Genomic DNA, 12,647 nt, shown 5'->3' on the forward strand with positions numbered 1-12,647 from the left:
CTTATTCAGATCTCTATAATGTGTTGGATGTTTTGTCTGCATGCATGTCTGTGCATCTTGTACATGCCTGGTGCCCATAGAGGCCAAAAGAGGACCTAAGATCCCCCTGGAAGTGGACTTAGAGATGGTTGTGAACTGCCATTTGAGTGCTGGGAACTGAACCTGGGTCAACTACAAGAGCAGCAAGTGCATTAACCATTGCACCATCTCTCCAGCCCCAGGACTGTATTTTAAAAAGCATTAATAATGTTACCACAGTGCTGTCCAAGGTCTCTGTTCCACTGTGCACGGTCATGCAGTTATTTACAGGGAACGTGCCTGCAAGCCCGTTGTCTGTGACTTCCCCAGTCCTGGAGAACTGGCAAACTTGATGGTCTTTCTTGATACGAACAAAAAACAACGCTTGTTATTTTCAAATGTTCTTACCTAGGAATCGTGCAGACCCTCTTTTCCACAAGCCTTCTAAAAACCAAAGAAACAAAACTGACGCTTCCATCTATCTTCCCTATCAACTAAGATGATCATTGTCAAGATGATCATTTTCAAAGTGGGTCCCGGGACCAACAGTGTGAATGTCACCTGACACCACATTGGAAATGTAGACCCTGAGGCTCTCTGTGTGACCCCTGCCTCTGAAGCTCCTGAGTTAGTAGGTTTGGGCCAAGGGACCACCGACAAGCATTTGGAGCAGGTTCCTACACAGTGGACCACACAGTGCCTCCACTGTACCAGCGCACCCCTCTCGCAACGCCTCTTCTCAGTGCTGAAGAATGAGACCTAGAGCCACGTACATGCCAAGCAAGCGCTTCTACCACTGAGCCCAACCCCGGGTTTTTGCTGGGATAATAACCTGCAAGCAGGTTTTTCAGTCCCCTCTTTGCAAAGGAGCATTAGCACAAAGCAACTGTGCATATTTAAAGTTTGATTCTGAAGCCGGGTGTGGTGGCTCATACCTGTAATAGCCCCCTACATTCCCACCCCACCCCACCCCCGCCGTTGGGAGACTGACGTAGGAGGGTTGTCACAAGTTAGAGACAGCTTGGGCTACCTAGTGAATTCCTGGCCAGCCTGGGCTAGGAAGGAAGGAAGTGGGAAGGGAACAGGAGAGGGAAGCTGTTTGTTCTCTTTAGGTGCTGGATGGCATGGCCAGCTACTGTGACCCTGACGTGGACCCTGAGAAAACCTTGCATTAAGGCAGCGTGGAAAGTTGCTTTACTTAGATACTTCTAAAAGGCTGAGCAGCGCCCCCATCTGTGCAGAGTGCTTACTGCATGTAGAAAGGGAAGGAGCTCTGGTAAGAGATGACCCAGAAACATATGGGAGTGCAACTAACTTAAAAAGTCCTTTCTCTTATAGTTCAGAGCAGGTAACTTTGTTGTTGTTGTTTGTTGTATGAGATGGTGTCTTGCTATATAACCAGGCTAGCCTGGAAATCAGGCTGTCTACTATCCCAAACAATCCTGCCTCAGGGTACTGCACATCCCCCGTGCACCCGGAGTGCTGGGTTACAGAGGTGTACCACCAGGCCTGCTTTATTTTATTTTTTTTTTTCTCTCTCAAGACAAGGTCTTGCCAGCTAGCCTACAAACCTGCCTCAGTCTCCCAAATTCTAAGATGGCAGGAGTGAGCTATGATACCCAGACAGAATCCTTCTCCTTTAGAGAAAGTAGTTCCAGGCCTAGTGGTACATGAGCACCCAGGGGACCCTCTAAAGAATAGCCATGCCCTTTAGGCCCCATCCCCAGATATTCTGCCAGCGGGCTTGGGAAAAAATGCAAACAATAGATGTGTCGTAATGACTAAACGCTATGACCAAAAGTAACTTGGGGGAGGAAGGGACTTATTTCACCTCGTAACTGCCAGGTCACGAACCATCACTGAGAGAAACCAAGACAGGAACTCAAATAGGAACCTGGATCCAGAAACTGAAGCAGAGGCCAAAAGGGATGCTGTGCTCTTCAGACCTCACTCAGCTGCCCAGGGGTAGCACCGCCCACAGTGGGCTGGGCCCTCACACATCAGCCATTAATCAGAAAGGTGGGGTGAGGGGGTTAGAGAGATGGCTCAGCCGTTAAAAGCACTGGCTGCTCTTCCAGAGGACCTGAGTTCAATTCCCAGCAACTGCATGATTGGGAACCATGCAACAGTATACTCATATACATAAAAATAAATAAATCTAAGAAAAAGAAAGAAAGAGTGAGCCCCTGAGACTTGCCTACAGCCCAGTCTGGTGGAGACATAATCTCAGTTCAGGTTCCCTCTTCCCTGTGACTCCAGTTTGTTTCAAACCAGCACAGACAGATTGAAGGGAGTTGTTCTAGGCTCTAAAAGTGGTGTCCCACGTGGCTCGCCAGTTCTGGAAGCTACTGTTAAAAGTCAGCTGGGGTCTCAGATTTTCGAGCCCGTGGCTGCAGGACAGCAGCTCCCGTTCCTACTGCAAACCCTTTCCCCTACTGGTGTATGTGGTATGTGCTTCTGCCAGCCCCCAGCAGTTGCCCTGCTAGGTTTTACTCTTAGGTTGGCTCCCTGACGTCTGGGCTTGCTATTAGAATGTGCTGAATCCTTCGCCCCTGCATGCCCACCAGCATCTCTGTCTCAGCAGAGCTACAGAGGTATAGCTAGGCTCTGACAGCTTCCCAGGGGACAGTGGCTGAGAGCATCCCCCCCAGGCAGACCAGGCATAAACACCCTCTCCATTCACACGGCCCCTCTGAGGGTTTCAGAATGAGTTGTCCTCCCTTGCCACCCTATCCCTGTGTCACTAAGAACATTTGTCTGAACCCTGCAGAGCATCCCGGGTGTCCCTGTAGACTTGGGGTTCATCTTCGTTCTGTCCCCAGAGTTGTCAAGAAGGTCCGGTAAATAACATCCTCTGGGTTCTTCACGCCATGAGTCATTGTCCACAGGGGTAGAGCGTCCCAATTTGTAGCTAAGAAGCTAATCAATCCTCAAAGGGCTTAACTCTTGCTGGTATTTATATCTGTCTGTGTGTGAACATAGCTGCTTAACGCTCGCCCCGAAAATCTATTTGGATGCCTATGAGCATCTAACCCAGTAAATCACAGCCCACCTTTAAAAGAGCATTGTAAATGTATTTGACTTGTGTTGTACGTCTGCTTATAAACACTGCTAATGCCCATTTTTCCTCTAATTCAAGGGAGCATCTCTTTCTCACATAGCTAAAAAACAATGTCTGCCTACCTGCGTTTTCTCAGCACATGTGCACGCGTGCCTCATTCTTCAGTGCATGGGCACCCAGTTAGCAACACTCCAGCTTGCATTTTCTTCAGTTTCTGTTGTATTGGCAATGGTCAGGTGACCTCTCCTTTTGCCCGCAGGCTGCACATGGGAATTTGGAGCCATGGTGAACTACATCAAGAGGACATATCCCCAGACCCAGCTGGTCGTCGTGGGCTTCAGCCTGGGTGGTAACATCGTGTGCAAATACTTGGGGGAGACGCAGGCAAACCAGGAAAAGGTCCTGTGCTGTGTCAGTGTGTGCCAGGGGTACAGCGCACTGAGGTGAGTCATCCAACACACACACACACACACACACACACACACACACACACACAGGTTTCTCCCCTTGGGTCCTTCAGTTAACAGTACTTGTTTATAGAGCTCGCCCAGAACACCAGGGTCCAGGGAGCACCTTGCAGACTGAGCAAAAGTTTCTAACTCTTAGGCTCAAATGGGTTTGCTTCCGTGTCATCTTAGCAGGTTTGTTACACCTGAGATATGTATCGTATTCTAGGATCAGGTCTGTAATTGGATCACCAAAGTGACTGCTGCTTCTCTAGGGAGTCTCAGATCGTGTCTGAGTTTCCAGAATATGGCAGAACTACGAGTTAACGAGAGAGCACAGCAGACAGCAGCATCCGACCCCCTGGGCCTTGTGACCCCCAGGGTCCCCCCATCCAGCGGGGGCTTTGAGTCTCAGATGGTATCAGAAGCAGCTTGTGGAAGTCTCCTCAGCAGGTCCTCACCTGAAGGATTCTTCTCTCATCAGGCATCCTAGCCATCCTCCCAGAGAAGCTGGCCACGGGAGCAAATACCTCAGCCCTTAGTCTCCTGTCAGCAGACACGCTACAGGATGAGGTCATGTGTGAAGTGCTCAGCACAGCACCCAGCCACAGAACGTAATTGTCTGCCGCATCATTACTGTTCACTGGAAAATTAGAGAGGGTGGGTTAGGTCAGGGGATCCCAGAGGCCAGTCTGGTGAGCCATTGGCTGTCTTGGTTCTTTGAGAATTGCTGGAGTGGCTGGCAGAATGGCTTGGTGGATGAGGGGCTTGCTGGGTAAGTCTGATCACCAAAACACAGCTGTCCTCTGACCTCCACTGTGTGCCATGGCATGCCCACCCACACACATCATCCTGAACACACAATAATAACAAGGAAGGTTTAAAACAAAAGAGTCACTGGAGGGGATCATGCTAGAAAGAAGCTCAGCCTGGCAGAACCCCACATCTGGAAACTCTCATTTGGTAAAGCCCAGCCTAGCAGAGCCCCACATCTGGAAACTCTAACTTGGTAAAGCCTGGGAATTTGCCTTCCAGACCCGTTTTGTAGATGATGGTCCCACGTTAAGCAGTCATTGGGTGTGATGACCTGAGCAGTCTCTGAGCTCTGGCATTCTAGAACTAGGTTAGCCTCGTGGCCTGTAGATGGCTGAATCTGTATTCCCTTTATCTTGGCCCAGTGAGAAATATCCAACTCCCAGATCATGTCACAGAGATCCAGAGCTAGCCAGAATCTGTCCTGCCCAGCCACTTGGATAAGAAAAGGATACTCAGGAGGACAGACAGCCTTCCACCTGACCCGAGGGAGCGGGGCCTAGAGATGTGGGGTCCTCCCTGCCTTCACCTGACAGCTAATGTGACAGTCAGCATCCTGTCATCTTTAGTGTTAGAGTCCACTAGATTCCCTTCCTGACTTCAGCACCAGGGAGCTTGCTGTAAATGCTAACCTAGTGTGCACAGAACACTGGGCTTTATAAATAGGAAGCTTGTGACAAATTTGTCCTCTCCTCCCTCCCTTCTGCTCAATGCCCCAATCTTACAAGAACAGGCTTCCTCGCATTTTACAGCAATAGCGCCATCTGCTGTCAGTAGATGATCAGCACAGTTAACAATGTAAGGGGTTCAAATAAGGCAGGAAAGATTGAATACAATAGGAACCTAGGATCTGTGAAATGCTTCCTTTTCCACTCCTTCCCTGATACCTCTAAGAGTTACATACACTTGCCTATTGTCACATGAGCCCCGTACAATAGGGGGGTGGGGGGGAGGGGGCAGGGTCTCTGAGTAGGCTGATTCTCTAGTACGTGATTAACCTATGGCTGAAGCCTGCGTCTGCCCCATGGGATGTGGCAGCCGAGAGAAGTGCCTTCTCACCCGGATCAAGTGGCAACAGGGGTCAAAGGTCAAGAGGGGAGGAACCAAGTCTAGTAGCAACAGGTTGTGGCTTGATGGTTAAGAAGAAAAAGGTATTAGGCATGTGTTCCTAGTGGCTCACCTGGGATAACCTTTCTGTACTGTAGAGGTCCCAGACACGACAGTGGCTTCTGACCTCCGAAGGTCTGTTATTCTCCACTGGAAGCCTCAGTTTTTGGTTTTTAAGCACATCACACCTTTATGCTCCCCACTTTTTAAAAAGAAAATCTATTGGAGCAGATTCTCAGCAAGCCAGGTGGGCGTCAGACGTGCTACTGACAACCAGCTGTGCCTTTCTGGCCTTGGAGGCTTCCTGCAGGGTCATCTTCAGAGAGACTCTTGGCTTCTTGCTTCTCCCCGGATGTTTGAATGCTACACATCAAAGCTGTTATCCAACACGAGAGCCAAAGCCAGCCTGCACTTCCCACATAGCGCCTCATGCCCGTCATGGAGTCTAACTTTCTGTGGTTCCTGCAGGGCCCAGGAGACCTTCATGCAGTGGGACCAGTGCCGCCGGTTCTACAACTTCCTCATGGCCGACAACATGAAGAAGATCATCCTGTCTCACAGGTATAGGACCCTCTCCTCTGTCTCAGGTGGTACCTTGGTACCTCACAGTAAGACAAGACAAGGAACCTCCTCTCCGCATACCATCTTCACCCAGTTGGAGCAGTCCTGAGGTGGCCTGTCACTGTTTAGGTGGCCAGGACTTGGTCTTTGCGGGAAGCTCAGAGCAGAGCATCATGCCGCCTGCTCAAGGCGCAGGCCTTGGGAGCAGTGGGGAAGACACAAGAGCCTGCCAGGGATGGATGCCTGTGATGGTTTTGTTATCACTACTCCCATAGTAGCCTTTCACCCTCCTCCCTGGCACTTCCCCTCCCCTCTAACTAGACTGGAGCTTGCTCCCTTTGCCTCTCCACGCTTCTGTCCTTGTCAGCGGCTGCTCCCTAGGCCCAGCCCATTCCTCAAGGCCCACCTCAGGTCTCCCTTCTCCCACCAGGCTGCCTTCCAGAGGCTCCTAGGTCTGTCCTGTGCTTCAGGTGTGTTGGCCATGCTTCTCCTCCTCTTAGATAGAACCTGGTACCCAAGGAACATCAAGAAACAGACTTTGGAGAGGGGGCTTTTGGCATCACCCTAAGAAAAAGGCATTCTAAGTGGTCAATTTCTCAGTCCTTTTTATCTGTTAGTTGGTTTGGGAGATTTGTGTGTGTGTGTGTGTGTGTGTGTGTGTGTGTGTGTGTGTGTGTGTAAGGAGGTGTTTTAGATGTGAGCTCACTATGTTGACTAAGTTGGCTCTAAGCTCTCGAGCTCAAGCTCCTCCTGTTGAACCTTCTGCACGCCAGGCCCACAGCTGGGCACCCCTGTGCCCCACTTCATCTCCTCCCTCCACCCTAGTGTTTAAAACACCATTGTGTAGCCTGGCCCAGCCACATACTCCAGGCTAAGCTGAGCTTCCTGTGGGTGGGCTCCTATGGCTCCTAAGCAAGGCTGATCCTCACAGCCCCTCACACTACAAGCTGCCCGGTGTAGCCACAGGTCCTTATGTCAGGTGGGTTGAATAAAAGAGACTTCTGTCCCCTGTGCTATACAGCAAAGTCACCAATCCCATTCAGCTCCTGTAATTTGAGCGTCAGTCACATGCCGGACACTGAGCTGGGTGTAGCCCAGCTGAAGTTCTGCTGCACCTGGGGATTTTCTGAGGCTCTCTAGCCAGATGGGGTGAAGGTAGATTGCCGATACCAAGTTTGAGGCCTTACGTCTGTACTTCTAGAGTGGACAGGGAGTCCTCCTAGGGGATATCTGTTTTGCTGGAAGGGTGAGTGTTGCTAAAAAGTTCTGAAGGTTCATTGTGCAACTGGTAACAAATTGGGAAGGCGCGTTAGTGTGCTTACCAGAGAAAGCCAGCCAACTGAAACCTTAGGGACACTTTACGTTATGAATTCCATCCTTTGCCACCTTATTTGGGAAAAAGTAAGTCCTAAGGAAGGATGCTGGTCTCCTTTTAGAGAGGTTGGTTATAAATGGATACTAGAACACTGCATTTCTGGCATGAATGTTTCCTACTGTCGAGCCAAACCTCAAAGCAAACTCAGTCCTCCCCCTGCTGCGTGACTGGGAGCGCCAGCTTGGAAGGGAAGTCCACCCTGCCCATTGTCATCCCTACCTTTATCGTCATGCCCTGCATGGACATTCCTCTTCATAGATATGACCGCTGTAGTGAACCCACTCGTATTGGCACAGGTTCAAACAACAGCAGGATCACAGCCCTATAAAGGTCTTGTCTGTACTGAACGTGTGCAGTGTTCTTTCTTGAGAGGTTGCTTAGAGGTTCCAGCAGGGGAGCAGAGCTGCCTGTATACCCTTGACAGAAAGCCATCCTCTGTTTAGGGAAGGTCATCCTCTTTGACCAAGCATGATGCACATGGAGCAGTGAGGGATGGAGGTCACTGGCCTAGCCAGCCTGATCACTCTCACATCTGAAAGTTTGTTCCTTACTCATTCCCTAAACAGTCTAGTCTAGTCTAGCAACTGTTTCGGTCCCATTCACAGCGTCTTAAATATCACAAGTAACTTAGAGATGAGTAAACATGCAGGAGATGGCATAGTTACATACACATCCTAAAGCCAGGAGTAGAAGCAGGAGTTCTTGTTGTCCAAGCTACTCAAAGAGGTGATGCAGGAAGGCTGCTTAAGCCCAGGAGTTTGAGAACAGGTTGGGTAACAAAGAGATCCCATTCCATCCTGCCGCCACCCTCCAAAAGTATCAACCCTAGAGTATCTGTGGGTTTGGATCTCTGAAGAATATTCTAGAACTAGTTGTCCGGGGACACCAAGGGTGACACTGTACAGCCTTTCGGCTAACACTGTGGAAAGCTGCTGACTTATCCAGATGATGAAGGGGTTACTGGACAGCTTCCTTATTAAGCAATACAAACAGCTTGTAAGGGGAACAAGGGCCTGACAGTGATTGGCAGCATCAACCTCAGCGTAACATACAGTTGCTAGACCCTGTTTGGCCCTGGGCTTCCTCCCCTGTGCCAGCTTGAAACCTAGTCTTTGGTTTCAGGTCTTGGTACCCTGAAAGGAAAATAAGGCTTTGATGTACATTTTCCTATACATTCTCATCCTTGTGAATGTTTTAGGCTCAAAGGAACCAGTCGTGGCAATACATGCTTGTAATCCCAGAGTGGGGGAGGTAAAGGCAGGCAGGAGGATCAAGTCCAAGGTCGTCCTTGGCTATGTGGGGAATTTGAAATTAGCCTGTTCTTCAGGAGACCATGTGTAGATAGATAGATAGATAGATAGATAGATAGATAGATAGATAGATAGATAGATAGATAAATAGATAAATAGATAAATAGAATTGTGGCTAAAGTAGAGTGCTTGCCTAGCATGCATAAGTCTCCAGTTTCAATCCCCAGTAAAACAAAAACCAGAATAAATAAATAAATAACTGGAGTGTTGTATGTCTGATTTACTGTACTGCTTGGTCCCATGGCAACTGGCACTGCTGGTCTGCCTGTGGATGAGGAAGCAGGCTCTGTGATGCCGGTTTCTTCTCATCTACATTGCTTTGTTCACTTCTGTGCCTTGTTCTAGACAAGCTCTCTTTGGAGACCACGTTAAGAAACCCCAGAGCCTGGAGGACACGGACTTGAGCCGGCTGTACACAGCAACATCCCTGATGCAGATTGATGACAATGTGATGAGGTGGGTCCCCTAGACCATGGCCGGCGCCAGGCCAGAGGCTGCCGTCTCCTCTGCCCAGGCCTCGCCCCACTTGCTTCAGAGGCTTCTTTTCATTGTAATAAGTATCTGCTGCTTAAAAAGAAATCACGGGGAAATTCTCATCTCTTGGAAATGGGAAAAGAATATGACCACCCCATGTGGCAGCTTGAACTGAGTGGTGACGTGTGCCCACCTAGTGGTCCCCACCTATATACAATATGTCCTGCCTCAACACTGGACAAGGTCAGTGCCACCCAGATCTGCCTTTACAGTGGAGGGAGGTACAGGAAGTACACGGTCAACCTCTATCAAAGGCTTGTACATGGCCAAGTCTCTATCAAAAGCAGATGACCAAAAGTAGAGCAAGAGACCTATAAGTTTCAAATGACACATGGAACCACTTCCGTGGGTGGCAGTGGGGTGACGATGCTTCTGAGTGGAAGATACAATCCCCGCCCATTTCTCCCATTCCTTCATTTCCTGCCAGGACCCCTGGCACCTATGATCTCACCTTTGCTGGTACTGGCATCTTCTAATGGAAGTTAGAAAACATTACTTGTACAGTTGGTCTCAGACCTTGTCACTGTTTTTTACATTTTACAATCCCTTGATACCTTTAAACGTAGCCTAAAGCAAGCAGGTCCTCTCAGACAGGCGGCCATTGGCTGGAGGCCGGGAGATCTCTGCTTCCCTTCTTCATGAGACTCTCCTAGCCTTTTGCACCAGGGGAACTTGAAGGTGTCAGTTACTGTTTTTTTTTTTTTTTTCAAAGCAAATAGAAATATGGAATTGCTAGTATATGTAAAAGATAAATATAAACACGTCTAGCCCTCTTGTGATACAGTATATGGCTATACCATAATATAATAGACAAGTGGTGCCTATTAGGGAGGACAAGTACTCCAATTTCAATTTAATGTAAATTTCCCATCCATCTTCTTTTTTTTTTTTTTTTTTTTTTGGTTTTTCGAGACAGGGTTTCTCTGTGTAGCCCTGGCTGTCCTGGAACTCACTCTGTAGCCCATGCTGGCCTTGAACTCAGAAATCCGCCTGCCTCTGCCTCCCAAGTGCTGGGACTAAAGGCATGCGCCACCACCACCCAGCTCCCATCCATCTTCTTAATTTAAGCCCAAAAGAAAACGTTCCTCAGTTCTTGTTTCTTAATCTATTAATGTCTTCGTCATTAATAGTATTGAGTGGTAATGGTTCCCTAATCAAACCGGTCTACCATCATCTTCAGAGTGGTCCCCAGCAACAATGGAGGAATGGGATGCCCTGGGGAGACCCCCGGAGTACAGATTCTCACATCCTGGGTGTGGTCTCTGCACACAGCCTCCTTTCCTACCAGAGGTCCCTAATGGTCTAGCCTGAGCCTCCTGATCATTTGCAGCCTGAGGTACCTAAGAAGGCTGGAAGTAAAGCCGCAGCCCTGGGGGAGGCAGGACATCTCAGAAACCTGAATTGAAAGAGAAGGTCCACCTTCGGAGACTGCAGGCCCCAACCTGAGATTCCCCAGTCCATGTCATAAGCCTCATAGCACCGATTAGGAAGGTCCTGCCTTTGATCCACTTTACAGTGAGACAGCCTCGGCACAGGAAACTGAGCATTTGCCTAAGATAACCCAACCAGAAAGTGGCTGAGTCAGGATTTGAATTCAGTTCCTAAACCCACGCTCCTGACTCCAAACTCCGCCACTTCCGTGCATTTTAGGGCAGGAGCTTCACCACAGTGAAGTCACTGCCTATGCGGATTCTGCCATGGGCGTGAAATGTGTGGAAACCAGAGAGTCATCGGCTCCGTTTTGTAACCAATGTTGTTTTGCCTTTGTGTGTTCCTGTGTTCCAGAAAGTTCCACGGCTATAACTCCCTGAAGGAATACTATGAGGAAGAGAGCTGCATGAGGTACCTGCATAGGGTGAGTGACAGCCCCTCTCAGAGTTACTGTCACCGTTACCTTCCCTCAGTGTGGGGGCAGAAGCAGAGCCGGGACCTGCCGAGCACCGCTCCAGCATCACGTCAACTGAGCTGTCGCTTGTACCAGTCTCTGTGACTGCCACAGTCTAAATCCCAGAGCCGCACTCAGAGCAGGCTTCTCCCAAGCCTTTGAAATGGCTTGCAGCATCCAGTGCACCCTCAGGCATCCTTTGACAGTCCGGTATTGCCAGTTTTCTGGTGTGGTTCTATGGGAGATCCTCCTGGGTTCCCTTCCACCCTCGACCCTTTCTTGTGGCCATATGTATCTTATTAACATGCTGTCTAGGACTGACCGCCCACATCTCTTGCCATGATCTGGCAGGCATGGAATGAATTAGGGGAGTTCTGCATCAAAGAGATACAGAGCATGCCATCTGAACACATCATAGGCATAGGAACACACACCCGCAATAACTGACAATTCAGCATGCTGAAGCAGGAGGGTTGCTGTGAGTTTGAGTCCAGCTTGGAGTATGTAGCAAGCACTCAGCCAGAGAGAACTGCATAGCAAGACCAAGCCTCAAAAAAGAAAAAGGAGGAGGCTTGCAGGATGGCTTCTGCAGATGAGGGTGCTTGCCGCCAAGCCTGGTGTTCTCAGTTCAAAAACCATGGTGGAAGGGAGAATTAACTCCAGTTTGTCCTCTAGCATCGTATGCATGAGCACACTCCTGCACACAGACACACAGATAAATATAATTTCTTTTAGCAGCTATAGTAAACCTTGTGTTTACTAAGGTTTTTTTTTTTTAAGGAATTATTTATTTTATATATGTGAGTACACTGTCAGTGTCTTCAGACACACCAGAAAAGGGCATCAGATCTCATTACAGATGGTTGTGAGCCACCATGTGGTTGCTGGGAATTGAACTCAGGACCTCTGGAAGAGTAGTCAGTGCTCTTAATCACTGAGCTATCTCACCAGCAGCTCATTTACAGTGTTGGCCACCAACCCTCAGCTCTGTGGCCGTCCTCCTGAGTCATCTTCACTAACCCAGGCTTTTAACACACCAGAGTTCCAGGAGACCACAGGTAGTCACTATGTCGGGATGACACTTCAGGATGGTCTGTGTGCCCCGCCAGCACTACCTACACCCCACACCAACAGGAGGCTCTGTTACCTGTTTTTCTTACCTGCACATTGAGCAGAGTCCTGCCAAGAGCTCCCTCATACCCACCAGCTACTCCTATCTGTGTGTGCAGTTCGGTTGAAGCAGGTATTGAACCTAGGGCCTTCCGTTTGTAAGGAAGGAGGGCTCTGCGCTGAGCCACATCTAATGCGTGGCGGTGTTTTGTTTCTTTTTAATAGGGCATATATTAATACCCACCCCAGGCTGGCCTTGAACTCAACAAGCCTTTTGCCTCCACCTCCCAAGTGCTGAGATTAAGAGTGTACATATGAGCCGGGCGTGGTGGCGCACGCCTTTAGTCCCAGCACTCGGGAGGCAGAGGCAGGCGGATTTCTGAGTTCGAGGCCAGCCTGGTCTACAAAGTGAGTTCCAGGACAGCCA

The 12,647-nt window shown here is 49.3% G+C and overlaps 1 protein-coding gene across 1 annotated transcript in view; it reads left to right on the forward strand.

Annotated features, from left to right (window-relative positions):
- Abhd2 (abhydrolase domain containing 2) overlaps positions 1–12,647 on the forward strand; it is an 85,984-nt gene that overhangs the window by 65,880 nt on the left and 7,457 nt on the right. The window contains exons 6-9 of the mRNA XM_021166330.2: positions 3,339–3,522; positions 5,914–6,006; positions 9,037–9,147; positions 11,011–11,080. Of these exons, the coding sequence (XP_021021989.1) occupies positions 3,339–3,522; positions 5,914–6,006; positions 9,037–9,147; positions 11,011–11,080 (458 nt within the window). The remainder of the gene's footprint in view (positions 1–3,338; positions 3,523–5,913; positions 6,007–9,036; positions 9,148–11,010; positions 11,081–12,647) is intronic.

The sequence above is a fragment of the Mus caroli genome, chromosome 7, assembly GCF_900094665.2.
Source record: "Mus caroli chromosome 7, CAROLI_EIJ_v1.1, whole genome shotgun sequence".
NCBI lineage: Eukaryota > Metazoa > Chordata > Mammalia > Rodentia > Muridae > Mus > Mus caroli.